Below are 18,311 nucleotides of genomic sequence, written 5' to 3'. Positions count from 1 at the left end.
GGATCGCGGGGCGCAGATGGGAGCGCGAGACAGGCGCGTTCGCCTTTCGACTTCGACGGCGTCGAGGGGTTTCGGTGTACTACGCGAACGCACGCACGCACGAACGCACGCACGCACGCACGCACGCACGCACGCGCGCGCGCGCACACGCGAGAACGGCAGGCCAAGTACTTTCGATTTCGTCGAGTGGGCCGGCTCTCTCGCCGTGGTGTTGCCGTGGTGGCCGCCGCGCTCCAGGAGGCGGGCGTACCAGTCATCGCGCGTTAGAGCGACGGCGTGTGTTTATCGTGTTCTCGTGACACCCCGCGACGACGACGACGGCGGCGACGTATCGCGACCCGCGACGAGCCGCGCCAAGATAGTTGCCGCAGTGCCGTGCGCGTGTGCGACGCGTGTGTGTCCGTCGATCTGTCTGCCTGTTCGTCTGCTCGTTCGCGCTGCGGCACAGGTGCGGGCTGAGTCGCGGGATTCGCGTCGATCGCTCGCGGCAACGCGGTGCGGTGCGGAGCATTCGCGAGAGCGGCAGGTGGACGCGCGTGCGGTAAACGCTCTCACACACACACACACACACATACATACACAGGCGCGACGGAGCGGTGTCGCGCTCCTTCAGCGAGAGCGGGATAGAGCTGACGGAGAGAAGGAGAGAATGGAGAGGCGATCGATTTTCGCGTAGAGCCAACGACAGCCCTTTCTCACGGCGATCGGCGGAGAAAGAGACCGGAGCATCTAAGCCCGGAAAGTATGTAAATGTCCGCCCGGACGGCACGACGACGGCGCAACGAACGTACACTCTCGTCGCCGCCCCCGTCTACCTCTTTCCCTAACAGATCGTGTGTGTGCGTGTATGTTCGCGCGCGTGTTCGACCGTATGTTCCGTGTGTCAACGCTCATCGATTTTCGTGCGATTGTGTGCGACCGGTAAAAATCGTTACGTACGAGAGCATGAGGAGAAACAACGATCGCGTGATCAGGAAATACGCGTAGGAGCGACGTACGCTATCAACGTACGAGCATACGCTCGCACGTCGTACGGTGCGGTGTCGTGTCGCGAGGAAGCGGTGAGAGCGAGCGAGCGAAAGAGAAAGAAAGTGAAAGAGAAAGAGGGAAAGAGCAGAAGTCTGCTGACGGCGCGCGTCCAACATGGCTACCGCCGGCAGCAACGCGACGGCGAATGCCGGCAACGAGCAGGCGATCGGCAACGGCGGCGGCGGCAGCAGCAGCAACGGTAGCAACGTGCCACAATGGAAGCGCGACTTGATACAACGTCGCCGTCAGCAGAGCAAGGTTCTCGCGAACAACGGCGCGAGCGTCAAGCTGTGCAGCGCGGTGATAGGCACGTCGTCGTCATCGTCGTCGATAACGTCGGGGATGAGCGCGACGATGGTCGACGGCGAGCAAAGTACAACGCTTCAAGAACATTTGGCCGGTGCGCTTCGCGCGACACGTTTAACGGCCACTTCGACGAGCAGCGAGGATGCCAGCGCGATACCGAGCTGCGTCGCGGTCTGCTGCGGGGCCGGTGGTGGTAGTAGTGGTGGTAGCGGTAACGCGTCGCTCTCCTCCCCGTCCTCGTATCCTCCCGCCGTCGTGAGAAGGCCGCCGACCGGTGGCGCCACCACCGTCACCACCGGCGCGCCAGTGGCGGCAACGGCCGCCGACTTTGCGTCGTTGTCGCACTCGCACTCGTCGCCAGTCGCGTACAACATGCGTCTCGAGGCGGATTTGTCGCTCTGCTCGGACGCGGAGGATGTTTTGAACGGTACGGCGCCGGCCACTAAATTCGCGGACCTTACGTCGGAACGGAAAGTGTCGGAGTACGTCGGCGAGGAGAACGAGGAGGCAGCCACGAGAACGGCGGACGGCAAGCCGCTGAGAGCCGCGATCGCGAGAATGAACGAGAGCAGCGAGAGCAACAACGAGCCCTCGCAACGTGCCGACGAGGTTCGCGCCGTTCTCGCGACGACCGGCAGACGCGAGAATGAGATAATGTCGTCTCCCTGCGGAAAGGACTCTTCCAGGAGGACGCCGAAGGGTTTGTCGCGCGTCGCGCCGCCGAGTCGCGCGTCCAGCGAGGACGCGGAGAGCGACAGCTCGGAGGAGCTGCAGTACGGGCCGGGAATCGTCAACAAGCTCAAGTGCAAGTACCTTAACCTCACTCTGCGCGAGACGAACAAGAGTCGCGCGTCGGTGCAGCGATTCCGGCGCGCGGCCAGCCTCGAGGATCTGTTGGACCGAGACGACGACGAGGCATCCGGTCACGAAAGGACCACTACCACCAGCAGGAAGTACGCGAAGCGAAGCGGCAGTGGTGGTGGCGGTGGCGGCAGCGGCATCGTCACCGCCGTCGCCGCCACCGTCGTCGCTGCGAAGAGCGACAGGTATCGAAACGCCACCCGGGGCAATGACTCGATGAAGCGGGCTCGCAGCGTCGAGACCTTGATGAGGTACAACAGCGTGACGGCGGACGAGACGACCGCCACGACGACGTCGATTACGCGCCCGGTTCTTCCGCTGGTCGCTCGGCAGCCAGTTGTGACGAATGGCGTTCGTCAGGAACCGGTCAACGACCACATCATTCTCGTGGACCGTACGTCCGTGAAGATCGAGAGCCGCCTAAGCGAGCTCGATCGGCCCAAGCCGATCAACAAGCCCAAGAGGATCAAGCCGGTACTGGCGGAGACGGAACGGCCGCCACCGGATCTAGTCAAGACCACGATGAGAATCTTCGAGAGTTCCGCGAGGAAGCTGAAGCCCAAGGGCGAAGTCGCCGCCAAGGTCGCCACCTTCAAGACCATCAACGACACGTTCAAGGCGCAGACACAGAAGAAGCTGCAGAAACCGCCGTTGCAACCGAAGCCCTTCGTTTGCAACGGCGGCGCTGCTCGTCCCGTCGCCGCAGGCGGCGTCGGTTCCCCGAAGAAAATCCTACTGCCGCACAAACCGACCGCGGAACTGATCGAGACGCAGGCCGGCAAGGAAGAGTATCATATAGACGGCGTCATCACGGAGCCAATCGCGCAATCGGTGTCCTCGGTGGTGAGCAAGTTTCAGCAAATCGAAAAGTCGCACTCGCCCTCCCCGTCGCCGGAACCCTCGAGCTACAAGCTGAAATTCTCTCCGGCGAACAGCCCGGAACCGCCGCAGACGTGCAAATCCAAGTCCGCCGCTCTGGAGATCGCCGTCAAGTCACCGCCGCTCACGCCGGTGCACTCGCCGAGGATCTTGTCGCCCCGACTGCAGAGCCCGCAATCGCCGATCAAGGATGTCAGACAGGGTGCGCAGGACAGCCCCTCCTCTCCCGTCAAGGACTTGATCCGCGTTCAAATCCCAAATCTGCTTCACAAACCGCCGCTACCGAGTCCCGTAAAGGGAGAATCCTCCTGCAAGACGGAGGCCACGGAAGCCAAAGTTCTTCGTCTGCAGATCGAGAAGGAGATTCCGAGGACGAATGTCGAAAGTCCTCGACAGGCACACCTCCCAGAATCGGCAGAATCGTCCGCCGATGTGGAATGGAAAGAGGACGCTGAGTCGAGCCGCGTCGCGTTCAACGATGGAGAGAAGAGTGTCGAGGAGGAAATCGTGGACGGACCGAGAACCATCTCCAAGACGGCCCTGGACAACATTAGCAAGGCAGGCACGACAATGCAGTTTAACTTTGGCGACAAGTCTACGAGTGACAAGAGTTATTTACCGGGTACGAAGCAGAACGGGCAAGAATCGGCGGACGAGCCAGAGTCAATGCCAGAGGAAGATCATGACGCGAAGACGGAGTGCGGGAGCAAGGTGGGTGCCAGCGTCGTGGCCTCTAAAGCGTCGTCGAGATTGCAAAAGAGGCTCGAGCCCGAGGAAGAGGACGATAGTAAGGACATCGAGGAAAAACTAATTGTACCGGAGACCAAACCCATTGGCGCCATTTGCAGCTTGGGCATGATCAAGACCGCAACGACGACTACCATTACGACGGCGACGACCACGACGTATTCGCCGAGCAACAATGAGGCGAAGACGATACGGTGTCAACAGAAGAGCGAGTTCTCACCGCCGCAGAAGCAGATTGGCATTATACGGCCACTTGTCTCCACGAAAACGCAGCATCCGCAGCAGAATCTGAGCAATCGCGAGCTCGAGAAGAACCTGATCAATCGGGTCAAGAGCATCGAACAGCCGACCAAGGTGGTGGTGAGCCTGAAGAGCGCCGACGAGATACAACCCGCGAAGAAGACGAGTGCTGGAGGTGGCGGTCTTTGGGACACGAAGCCATGGAATCAGCAGAACAACACAATGGTGTTCAACTTCAGCAACCGAAAGGACGTGCCGGATTACATAGAGAATGACGGTCTCATCATCAGGAGAAAGCGGGATAAGCCGAAGGTGAGTCTTCAGTTCCACTCTTTTAGAAATGCAAAAAGTATTAAAACTCGTTCGAACTATGACATTGTGATTATAGCAATAATTAACGAGTTTTATTGCTGAAAGATTCACATCTTACTTCTAGTAAAATGCATATAATTTGTTTTGTCGTACAAGTAAAAAGAAATATTTAAAATATAAATATCACGCAAGAAAGATATTTATAAAGTTTTTCTTTAATTTGTATGAAAATTAGAAAATCAATTTGGTAGCTAGAAAATGTTTACATTTTATTCATAAAATAAACATGTTAAAGGATTAATTATGAAAAAATAACTAGAATATAGTAACATTTATTTTAGTAGATTTTATCTTCTGAAGATATATAAAAAGTATCTGTATATAAAAGAAATTTATATGCAGATATAATGCCATATTTTTTCATATTATATCATTATTAGGGGTCATATGTTAATCAAATCAGTCAATAAATAATCCACTTATATAATACAGTATTAGATCGCGATACACAGTTATCAGAATTAAAACATAAAGCTGATATTAAAGTATTACATTTGCGCGATATAGCCTTTTTATCTCTTCATTATCATAAACGGCAGTAACTTTGTTAGAAAAACATCTCAAATAAAACAGATGTTCCGTGAACCAAGGCAATTAGCGTAAGCTAATAAAACGCGGCAGCGCAAATAATTTACCGCAAAGAGGTACTTACAGCTTTTTTGTTATCTCTTAAACTTCTTGCCTCTATGTGAGAGCGGCAAGTATTCATTAAATCAAATTTTCATTAAACGCACGTTGCGCCACCATGAGGAAGGATGCAACGATCGATATAGTTCAATAGCAAGCTGGTACCGGCAACTTTCTTTTCACGTGCGTAAGATAGTTCGGCTAGTTCACTTTCTTTAATATGCCGGACAGAAGTGTCGCTCGACAAAGGCGACGTTCGCACGAATAACATCAGCTGTGGAATTTTAATTAACTCTAAATATTTCAAACACGTTTCACTTCGTGTATACAGGGTGTCTCGCACTTTCTTTTATCTATCGTAGATTCTATAACGATCCCGGAATATAATTTTTTTTAACGATTGTCAAAGCAGTAATTGTTAAGTACACTGAGAGAACAAAATTTTTTAATGAAAAAAAAAATACATTTTCTTAAAATCATATATTTGGGTGGAAGCTTTTGTTTGCTCTGTTTAAGTAAGGATATTTGCTTTTAAGTAAATATATTACCTTAAATACATAATCTTATATTTTTACATTTTCTTGTGCATTTAAATAATGATTTTACAAATAAACTAACAATGTTCTTAGATTTAATTAAATTGTTTTCTTAGATTAAAAAATCCGATTGTTTTAAATATAAACATCTAATAGTAAATATTTTCTAGAACTGTAAAACAATTACTTTAATAAAAATGATTTCTTCATTTCACTTACATAAATTCAATTAAGAAATATTTAACTTGACTGCAAGTAAACAAGCTATTGAGAATCAAATAAATAATTTTTTTGTGTTAAATAAAATTTTTGCGAAAGGGTTAAGAGGTTTCTCACGAATTAAGTTTCAAAGTAGCTCACGATATTACATTAGTTGTTTGATTTTGAATAAATGGATAAAGAATTTTAGTTATTGGCTTATTCACGAAGTCATTCAGTGTTAAATATTAATTGTGAAAGTGTTAAATAAAAATTGTGAAAAGATCATGTTCAAGTTAATCAAGAAGTACGCGATTGAAAGGAAACGCGGGAAAATCGCGTGACATCCTGTATACTCCGTGACTTATCCGTCCTCAATTTTGCGTCTCGCTTCCACTCGCGTTACATCGTTGACGAACTGCGAGAATCCTCGTTAAACCGTTGTACGACACGTGTAACGGTGTTGTCGCGTGTCCTAAACCGAACATTGGCCGCGCTTAGACGGAAGTTGAGTTAATTATGGCCGTCGCGGACATTTCGAAACAGTTGTCAATCAAGCCAATCGGCAATGAGTAACTGACGATGTTGGATTTATCGGGGAAGTGAGAAAAATAATCTTATTTTACCTTGCGAGACTCGTAACTCGACGAAACATCAGCAAGAGTTTACGGAACGGAATCTGTTTATTTACATTCAGCCGGCATCACTCGGCATTACTCGGGGAAAGCAACACTATTACATTTATGTATTACAATAAATAAACAAAATTTAATTTTTGCTTATGTCATACGAAAATTATCTATAGTAAATTTATTATTTATACAATTGTGGCGAATTTTTTGAATGATTAAGATTAAAAAACAATCTTGAAAATAAAATTTCACGTTACTTCCATTAATTTCATATATAGTGATTATATTTTAGATTGTCTTAACGTGTTTTTTAAATTTTCTATATTTTTGCAAGATAACACGAACAGAAAAATACAAATCTGTCTGTAGTCACAAAATTACTGCGAAATTAATCTTATAATATAATCTTGACACGATCGTGACATATCGATTTTGGTGTTGTTCGCAATAAGGAATACCGTTTGATAGGTACAACTTCGAGTGGCATCGTGCAAGATCAGATGATTTGATTAGATATCAATGAGCTGTATTCACCTGCGAAATTAGCGGGCGTATTATTGCGCGGCTCGCGCAAAATAAAACGTTCCGAAACCGCGCGGCGCTTTCTAAAGCATTCGACGGTAGAGCCTGCCTCGCTCGAGTGCCACATACTCATTTCCAGGCTTCTCGTAAAACGCATCATCGCATCCTCGCGGGGAAGCGAAGTGAAACTGAAGGCGTCCGACATTCAGCTGGAAAATGGGAGAAATTAGGCGCGCACGATCCATTCGCGCGATTCGTTCCGAGGGACGATAGTAATTGTTACTTTCTCGTATTAGATAATCCGGAAGTGGGAATCAGCGTCGAGCAGAACAAGCGATTATTCCCGGCGATAATCGAGGATCCCAATGTTTAATCTGCCGTTTTTAATGCATACGTGCAACGAGATTGTTACGCGCTCAACAATCGTGTCTCACGCGAGCCTGATGTATCGCGATACGTATTACCACCGATTAATAGCTCGAACGTACTCCGTTTTCCGCCGAGAAGTTTACGAACTGTCGCGCTCAATAGCATCGCAACAAAGTTCAATCCTCCTTTTTTTAGACAAGCACGTTATCGAATATATTTGCATTGCAAAACGTTGCACGTTGAATCCGGATAAACCTTTGTCCCTGGCGAAGTGGATTTCGCAGAATAATGACGAAAGCAGTTTCGCCAATAATTTTTCGATAAAGCCCTGCGACATCGTGTGCCACTTGTTGATTCTTCGCTTTGTCTTTAATCAGAAATATAGCCTTTTATCGGCACTTTGCGCAGTATTATTTTAAACATTGCTTAAATTACGTAAGGCTGTACGTAAAGCTGTTCTTAATATTCAGAGATATTATTTATCGTTTTAGTCTTTTCGACGAAGAAAACTTTATTTCCTATTTAAAATTTTATTTCAAATTTAAATGTGTTCTGTTAAACGATAATAAAGTAAATATAGCGTTGTATTTGTTTAATAGTATTTAGTAAAATATTCCAGATAGATAATTTCTATAATCAAGTAAAGATAGTAAGACTCAGCAGGTGTGCATGATTTACTTAGTTAGAGGAAATCTCTTCATCAATCTACCGCGCACTTTCTCCTAATTTCTGATACTGGATGCTAAATTAAAAATTAGGTATTTTCTCTACAAGCTACCGGCAATTGAAAATTAAAATTTTTACGAATTATACAGTTATAAATATGTAGTGCGGACCAAGATATGTGGTACAAGAGAAACGGAGATGATTCTGCCTCGGAAAATAAATCGAAATGATAAATTTTTTTCGTTGTAATTCTTAATTTTCATAAAAAAATAATTTTGAAAATTAATTAAATACTCGTACACTTGATTAAAATTCCATCTTGTTAAATAAGAACTTATATCAGTAGTATACGTGTGCGTTAATAGAGTTCATTCTCATATAATAGTAATAAGTTGGGCAAAAAGAAAACACTTTCAAAACTACGCGATCTATCGTTTAGACTAAATTCATTAGTTTGGAATATAATTGCGTTTTGTATTTTTACATTCAGCTTACAACAGGTACGGTACAGAAGTAAATTTAAAATAATACAAAATTGCAATATAAAAACGTAGCAAGCATCAGTTATCAGTTTTTAGCATTTTGACAGTGGTAAACAATTGCGACAAGTTAGAACCGTGGCTAGTATCTCCCGGATACGATTCACGTTATTTAATATTCATTTATGAAATGATATCTCTGCCTTATCTAATGGGCGCGCAATGATATTCTTCTGAACAATATTGCGGACAAAGAAATATACACAAAGTGCGGTCGCCACTTAACAGAAGCCGCGAGTGCTTCCTCGTGCCGTGAATTGCGCATAATTTTCATATTTTATTTACGAAATTGCTTCTGCTCCATCTAATCGACGTAACGGTGCACATTCGTGAATGCTGAAAAAAAAATATATTACCGCCCGCGAGTCGGACGTTGAATAAAAAGCGATCGCTCAACGAACTAGAAACTGGAACGCACGTCAAGGTGGCGTAATCTTCTTCATCAACTTCCAAGAAGTTTCGAGCGGGGGATCGCGAAGAATTCGCGCGTTGTTTATGCGGTGTTCGGTGTCAAGTGCAAGAAAATAAGTTTTAGGCTTTGATTGTTAACGGCTGATAAAACCGATGCACGAGATACAGTAAAATACGACTCGTATTAACACTCTGCACACACGTTGTTTTTCGACGCCTTCTCTGCACACGTTGAGTCGACGTTTCTGAGTTAATTACTTTTACAAGTATAGACAATTTTTTCAATGACTCTTACATGTACTTCAACATCTCTAGATAGCATTTACGTTGTGCATTTTTAAAAATGATACATAAATGTTGTAATTGATTACAGTGCTCTTAGTTTTTCAAAGAAAAAGAAATCGCAGAATTGCCGAATCGTGTGACACAGAGAAAGAAGGAGAGAGAGAGAGAGAGAGAGAGAAGAGAAAATGTTAAAATAGATTGATAACGCTTTAATTCATTAGCGTCATTAAAATTGACGTTATCACTCTAAGTTAAACGATGTCTTTAAAAACCAAATTTGCGTTTCTGTGATGCAATAGATTACGCAATGATAAAGTTGCTATGTGAGAAAATTTGTGGTCGCATCTTTATCTAAAATTTAATGAACAAGATAAAAGTTAATTGACTTAAAAAAATCACACTAGTGAAGAAGGATTTAAACCTTTAACGCAATCTTGTCGTAAAGTTATCCAACGGATAAAAGATAAAAACTTATACTTAAATTCTTCTTTATTATATGTGTTTTCTCTAAATTCTTTGGAGTGGAATCTCATGCTAAAAGAGTAAAAATTCGGCCATTTGGCCGAATTTCCACTTCAAAGAATTTAGAAAGTCTAATTCTTAACCACTACTATTTCGGGAACAGTTGAAAATTTTGACAATCCGCGAAATTCATGTTTGATCATTTTGAGAAACTCTAAGGAGATTGGGAAAAGGATAGAGTAGCCTCTCGAAATAATTGTACACATATTTCGCGGTTTTCCATAAGGTAAAACGAAATATAAATGATGACAGATTTTATAGACACCCTACGTAATACATAACTATTTTTTTAATAATGCAGAGAGGTAGGGTAGGATATTTTGATTCAACATTATTGCATTTATTTACGTAAATGCCGTTGCGATTTTATTCACATAAATAGAGACATGTCATGAAATGTGATTAGGTTTGACTGGCAATATCCGGAGGGACGGTAATTATATGACTTCAGCGACTTCGTTCGTCGCAATGAATCCGGTTTTACAGATCGCAGGAGTGTGTGCTGATGTGTAGAAGCGCCGTTCGCGCAAGCAGCGTGTAGCGATATTTTTTTTTGCGACAAGCTAACTCGATTTGCGACTCCCTGACAAGAGCACACGGTAGCGAATATCGTAGAGTTTACTTCGTTACGTACGAACAAGTTATAGGTTTACGCGTCAGCATCTTCAGAAGTTAAGCCTGCTCGTTGATAATTAAATACGGATTAAACCGGAATCGTTTAAATTGTATATACGCTATAACGGCATTATATCGAGAAATATGCACGAAGACCTCGTGACGCGCGCGTACAATAAATAACAATCAACCTGAAAAAAACTTACGGCGATTCGAAGATCGTCGGGGATCGTCGAGAGTGTTATTTCAATGCGAGCAATAAACACTTTGTATTTTTTTATTAATTTTATCTCGATACAAATAAAATTTCGATGACTTATATTTATCATTTAACTTATAGACTTTGATATTTCACGATACTCTGCTTATTTTATAAATAGTAATATATAAATGTGTCACATACATGAAAAAATTCTTCGAAATAAGTTAAATGGAGTAAAATATCTTCTCTCACGGAAGAATATAAGGAGAAACTCCTGAATATGCAGCGAGATTACATTTCGCGCAAATAATGAAAAAATAAGAAAATTATTCGTTACATTTATGCATAGATATTTTTGCATCGGTACAGACTATTCCTATATACATTGCATTCAAATGTGATTACTTAACATTTGATTATATCATATCCAGTCGTTCAGCGTGCTAATTAACCTTTACGATTCTGTGATAAATTGCGTAATCTCTATCGTTACGTTCGCGTAAATTATGATGATGTATCTGTGTAAAATGTGGTAATGCTCTTCTCACGAGAATATCGCAAAGTTTTAGAGTGGCAATGGACAATAATTAATCATTTTATATTTTCCTTAGAGAAAGTCATTATTCTGCTGTAGTGCATTGAACTTAAACTTCGTTATACCTAACCGTGAGAAGTACAAACTTAACAACCATTTATAATCGTCGACATGACATCCGGAATTTTACTCTCTAAACACATCTGTTATTTTTTTTTGTTTTAACAGCATTGCATGTGAAAAATATTAATATAATATAATACAAACATTTTTTAATTTTGTTTCAATACTTTAAAAGTATTCTCTATCACTATATATAAAAATTTTGTTCATTAAATTCATTCCTGCTTAAGATTGAGCAACAAAATGAAGAAAGCATTTTAATTACTGCATTCTTTTTGTTTCTCTCGTTGTCTCTTCGTTTTATTTTGTATTTCACTTAGTGTAGAATAACAAGAAGATACACAAAGAGCAATTAGTCAGTGTAATTAATCAATTGTGCGTCATTGCAAGGCTGTTATGGCAAGCGCACACACAGTATTCATGTGTACATACGTATATCATCCGTATGGTATGCATATTTATTAACTGGGACACCCAAAGGAATTTAAACAAAGCCGATGACACCGATCGACGCGTATATGTATACATACGTCAGCTGACTATCATCCGGTCGAATGTTAGTGCAACGTCCTGTTTAGTTTAAAACCGCCGTGATAACGCCATATCCTCCTTCTGTCTGCGTCCTTTCATTAGCTTTCCTCTTTTTTCGTATACAGATATAATTTCTCGTTCTTCTTTTGGAAGGAAACCGGGAAGCGATATGCAGTATCGCCATGTTTTTGCACCGCATTTAAATAAGTAAAAATAAGCAGTTGCTTGACATCGCATAACGAAATCGTTTATAAACGTTTTTGTCTAATGACATTAACATTTTTCATAATATCCTTGAAATTTTCCAAGGCGAAAGTACTATACGCCAGCGTACTTCTTATCTGTTAATTAAGCGGAGTAAGAATGAAGAAAGAGATATTGTTATACGTGATGCCCATTAAATTTAACAGTGAAAGTGCTCTTTATTCGAGCTACTCACATCTTATAATTGTGTCGGTGAAAGAATAAAAAATACTTAATACGAGAATAACATTGATAAATTTTTGTTTCCATGAATTTTAGTTAAACATTTCTTAAAGCGATCATTTTGAGACAATCAATAATCAATGAAAAAGTAATATTCTAAAATTTAAAAAAGATCCGAAATCTGTTTTAATTATAATCTTGTCGTGTGCGAGATTATATTAATGTTTGAAATAAAAAAAGAATTAGTTCAGGTTGCTTAAAGCAAACATTAAAGATTATAAAAAACAGATATTTTTATATCTTAAGTAATTTGACAGAGTGATAACACGATTGATATAAATGATTGATAAATTTACATTTAAAAGTAAAAACACAATGTTTGAAAAAGTGCAGGGAGTTAAAATATATTGAAAATGACAGATTTAAAGTTCGTTAATTAGTATTATCTTATTTATTGAGAGAAATTTAGTTTTTATTTTTTACTTATCACTGCCTATTTTCTTGTACGTTATTCGTATTAATAGAAGAACTTGTAAGACGGAAGTAATCACTTCTTCTTTCGTAAGTCATTGATTTTAGCTATCGAGTCATTCCTGATGTATTCATGGGAGCGTTTAATGACACATAATTTGTGCAAACCGTAGCGAATTCAATCGGAAAACGAGCACTCTCGATTCAGCTTCTGGCGATCAGCTTTCTTCTTAAAGCAATCTCCTGCAATTTTGTAACGAAAAAATTCCAAACAAGCTTTACCTATGGTGACCTAAAGCAGCTGCACGATATTGTTACTTACTGTTATAAGCTTTGTTCTTACATAAACACGGATAACTCGCGATCCCGCTCCTATGAGTCATGTGTTATCAGTTTATCGATCGAAAATTAAGAACCCATCGTGAAACGATACTGATATTGATCGGCAATGTGCAACATTAACGCTAGTTCTCCTTTCAACGTACATCTGCATAAAATTCTCCTTCCAATATAATTTTCTTCTCTCGTGTAATCTTAAATTATATGCAAATAGCGAGGACACTGAAAATAACAGATAACAAATGGAGAAATTATATTGACAGTATATTGAAATTATATTAAGTATACGTACGTAGAGAGGCAGTTTTAAATTACGCTGGATAATTGATCATACATTTTCTACATGCGAGGTTCTGCATAACGATATGTGCCGCTGGTTACGGATATTCATTGACTACTGTGCTTCGTACTGGAAATACAGCGAGTTTGGAGAAAGGATCTTATCCTTGACATCTTCTTATTCGGTAATTATTACGGTATCTTATAATTCAACGTCTGTTTAAAGCGCATATCCGTGTGAAACGAAGAAACTTGTTGTAAGGCTAAAATGCGTGTTACGGTACATTTTGATAATTTCAACCACCCAGGGATCAATTTTAATCTTATCACCTATTGATAATCTGTCACACCTATTGACGAATTCTGATTATGTTGCTATTTTTATCCGTGTATAATTTTCTCTGAACACTATTTTTCAATTAAAGAAATTGATTGTTATTATGATTTACAAAAATCAATCTGTATTATTCCGTTTGTAGAAATTAGATTGATATTTTGATTTTTGTTTACTACGAAAGAGATAATCACGGATGCACTTGCTGATTGATGAATCTTCGGCTTCGAGAAATCTAACCGATCATCAGAGCAGTAGAGATCTAGATAAGCTAGAAAAGTGGGGGGGGGGAACTCATAGATCGGTAACATTCCACGACATAATACAGTAGATCTCTTCTCGTATATGGCCATCCTAGAGTAGTAACCGGGACACCTAGTACAAGAGCACAAAGTCCGTTAGCATCCTTCAGGTTTGCTTCTTCACTCGGCCTTCTTAGGAATATCACGCTCGAGCGGATGTTTTGCAATCGCGTCTGCTGCCGCTATCATACCGACACGCAGTGTACATGACAGCGAGCGATTTTGTTTTTGTATTCATTAAATATTTATTTCCTAATTTTTTTATGCAATTAAAAAAGTGAAATTTGTCGAGGCAAAATTTTATTTGTGTTTAAACGTTACAGATTTGAAGATTAATTTGTTGAACCGATCATCAGAGCAGTAGAGGGTTAAAATTTGTTTCTTTAATATAATTTAAAATATGTATTGTTTTATAATGTAACTTTGATAGTTTTTTTTTTCTCTTATTTGTTCAATCATTGCATAATTTCGATGCGTATCGATAAACAATTAAATTGATAATTTTACGCGTAAAATTACAATTTTAATATATCTGTAGTGTACTTCACTTTTTTATCAACTTGGGAAAATTTCTTATTGTTATGATTTTAATTACAAAATGTGGTGGATGATCCAAACGGATATTTTTTTTGTGCTCAAAACCGGTTATTCCACTTGCAACATAATGAGTCGCCGCGCACCACTCTTTGAGATATTAGCCGCATTATCTTCCCTATAAAAGCAGTGATCTATAATAATTGAACTCGTGTATAACATTATTACCCGTATTCCGACGATACTCATTGGATTAACTGAAGCCGTTAACTCGTTAACTAACTGTGCCCCGCAATTCTTTAGATCGTATCTGCAATTTACAATATAGTTACTAAATATACCGTACTTGTTTGCATAAATTATTCGAATGTTCGTAACTTAATTATACGTGGTAATTCGATAACCTTAACACACATCCGTCTGATTCATCGTACAATTTTTTAAACGTAAATTTTCTGTTGAATACTTTAACAAATTTACGAATATCCATGAAATATGAGAGATAAAATTCAACTTCAATTTTTTTATCTTAACATAGAAAGACTGTTAGAATATTAATAATCATTATATAACCGAATATTTATATTTCGGCACGATGACATAATTTGGAAGTATGCGGAACCACAGTCTTCATATCACAATGTCGGCTTTACATAACGGTTATGGCTGTCACTATCTGTCAACACGTTAGTCAAATATGACATAATGCAATTCGATCTTCAATCTTTGGTTATCTGGTATTAAAATATGGAATATTTTATTCTCTCTCTTTCTCTCCCTCCCTCTCTCTTCTTCTTCTCTTCCCCCCCCCCTTTCTTCTTTTTCTTCTTCTCTCTCTCTCTCTCTCTCTCTCTCTGTCTCTCTCTCTCTCTCTCTCTCTCTCTCTCTTATTGGAGAGTATATAGTACACAGTAAATCAGAGTATTAAAAATGCTGTTTTATCTGGAGCCACGCATAATTTATTTTCACGTTCAACGGGCTTCAGAATGGTCCACGTCTTCCGGCACCTGCCGCTACATCTTTTCTTATCGCAAATTGGGGACTAATTAATTTTCATGGGAATAAAACCCCTTCTCCACCCCGAGGCAAGGCAAGACTTCACTCGCGATGACTTCGATCGCGATGGTGAAATCTCGTCGTTCTCCATCGTGAGCGGGCGTGAAAGGGTTTCCTCGGTGAAATTCAAGATGCCTGACCTCGTTTGACCTTGACCGAGCTCCACTCCTGCGAAACGGCAGCAGGACTAATGTCAGTATCCTGTATTATCTCGTATGATCGGCAATACTTTCGAATTCGTGAATTTATGTTGTGGTTATGCGTCACTTGTTTTGAAAGCGGTTTGAATAAAGATTCGTAAAAATTCTTGCTGAAATCGGTTTTACAGCTGCATCTTCTTAAAATTTACGACGTACTTTCAAAATTAAATGTATATATCCTCCTATGGTATCACAAGGAAAATGCATAAAAGCCTCATTGTAATTGTTCTGTCGAATTTATATTTTTTTTAAGTAAAATGTCTGTCTGATTTACACATTTTAAGTCTTGACGTACGAATGTAAAGATAACAAACTTAAATATAATAGTTGTAAAATTATTGCTTATCTAAAGAATGTCAAGGATTTCTCTACATACATAAAATATTTACGAGCGTTTCCGGACAAATATCAGATCGATTAAGATACGTCGTAAAATATCGAAAAATTGTAGTCAACAAGTTGTCTCGTGTTTTCGCCAAACTATTATTCATTTTAGCAAACGTGCTGTCGTTCTCAAATGTAACGAAAAATTGTTGTTAAATTGGAATTTCGTACTCGTTTACAATGTACCCTTCTTACAAAGTTTGAATTGTCGTGTCGAATAGAGATGATAAACGCGCTTAACGACTTTAAGAAGCTTATAACTTAATACGTGGACTCGTGACAGATGAAGATCTATAGCGTACAAAGGACAATGAAAGCAGCATTGCTTGCTACTTGTAGTAATTTCGATTATCCATTCAGTTAATGCACGATGTCGCGACATCGAATGATTTGTCAAAAGATCAATTGAGGATACACATTGCGATAAAATCGCTTCGATGGCAACGTATGAAGAAGCAATTTAATTTTTTTTTTTTGCAGACAGCAGCGATAAAATGAAAGATGAGAAAGTGAGCTAGCGATTCTGCAGTAAACTTTGATCGATTTGACCAAGCGTATTTAGGATGATTCATGTAAACTGATCCCTCGCTGACGAAACGCATTAATAAAGTTCACGGGTGGGCGGGAAGTAGTTCCGGTCACTGAGACTAAATATAGGACTTGGTCATCGTATTACAAAATATACTATGATTTATATTGCAGTTGTACTTAAGATCAATGAAAAGTTTTCAGAAAGAAATTTTATTATTTCTTTCCTTCAGATAACATGACGATAAAACAAATTTTTTTCTAGAAAGAAACACAACACTACTAATTGTTTAGTTGTCAATATAAACGAGAAACATAATTCTATTTTGCAAAAAAACTTATTATCTTAGGTATTTCTCGATGCTATTCATAATTTGCGACCTTTATTTTAAATCTTTGGCCAAATTAATTTAATTTAATTTTTTTACTCTAATTCCACAAAAATTTGATCGATATTTGTGATGGACGATTTTTAAATAATTATCGAAGATTAAGCGTTAAACGCTTTGGGAGTCTTAGAGTATGACCGTCCATGAACCGGATCAGAGGTCGAGGGAGGAAATGAGCTCGTTGAGCGTTGGGGTGAGCGGTAAAACCGAAAGGAAGTACGCGCATGAGAACGATTACGCCGTGCAGTAAGTTTCTGATAATTTTCAATCAGACACACCTCGACTTCATACGCTTGCAACTTTAAATAATCAAGTAATTTGGAAAAATTCATTTTACCGGCCTCACGGTATCGTGTAACCGCCTTTTGTTGAAAATATTTTTGCAGTTAACATGATCGCAACAATTTAGATCGATAAAACGTGATTGTAGGCAAGCAACATTTTTTTTCGTTTCCATTGAATGTATTATTACGTTGGAGGAGGGGAGGATCAGAATAGCCTCCTGAGAACCGGAATTTCAGCATGCCGCACTTCCAAGTATTGCATTTAAACTATAAATAGAAAAAAAATTTATTAAAATCTGAACATTAAACATTGTATCCATTATTTATATCTTCGATCATAGTCGATTATATTTTATCTTTAATATTCCAGTATCAAATCTGTTTATGATTTAATTTGAGAATACGTTCATTTTTCTACAATTTTATAATGTTTTTTTCTAAAATTATAAACTATGTATTAATCATATTTATTTCTACAATTTAATTTATGGAAATTCTGTAATGTTCCATCTATCATCTTGATTGTAATCGACGTTTTTCTCTTAACCTTCCGGAATGTCTACTTAAAAACAGTGACTTCAGTGAAAATCTTGGAATTCCTAGAACCCTTGCGATATATCTTCGCAACAAATTAAGATACATTTATGTTAGTTAACGCGCGTAATAACACCAATGAATTCATACACTTCCCGTGTTTCTTTACTGTTATATTGTAAATATTATTTCGCGTCTCGGGAGAGGATGGTAGAGAACGTTTACGCGTCGATCCGCTCGGTGCACGTGCAAGCGTAATAGGCGTGCGTATATAAGGCGTGCTTCTGCGTAGAGTGCGTTCGCATGCAGGCGACCGTCAGGCGACAACCGATGGTCTCTCCTCGTAGGTTCAAGGTCCACCTGCGGGAGTGATACTTTACTGCGGCCGGAATAATGGAAAGAACCGTCCTGGGAGTTTCTCATGGAGTCAGGGACCGCGTCCCCAGGTTCATTGCCGTAACTTCCCTCCCTTATTAATGCATTCTTCCGATGTCTCTTTAAACC

General features: G+C 40.5%; 1 protein-coding gene across 1 annotated transcript in view; it reads left to right on the top strand.

The window, feature by feature from the left end:
• LOC105202094 (serine-rich adhesin for platelets) overlaps window positions 1-18,311 on the top strand; it is a 42,229-nt gene continuing 23,918 nt past the window's right edge. Inside the window, exon 1 of the mRNA XM_039454591.1 lies at window positions 1-4,374. Coding sequence (XP_039310525.1) covers window positions 1,144-4,374 — 3,231 coding nt within the window. The 5' untranslated portion in view covers window positions 1-1,143. The remainder of the gene's footprint in view (window positions 4,375-18,311) is intronic.

Source organism: Solenopsis invicta, chromosome 1 (assembly GCF_016802725.1).
Source record: "Solenopsis invicta isolate M01_SB chromosome 1, UNIL_Sinv_3.0, whole genome shotgun sequence".
NCBI classification, from domain to species: Eukaryota; Metazoa; Arthropoda; class Insecta; order Hymenoptera; family Formicidae; genus Solenopsis; species Solenopsis invicta.
Note: the sequence above shows the minus strand (reverse complement) of the source record. Positions and strands in the feature narration are given on the sequence as shown.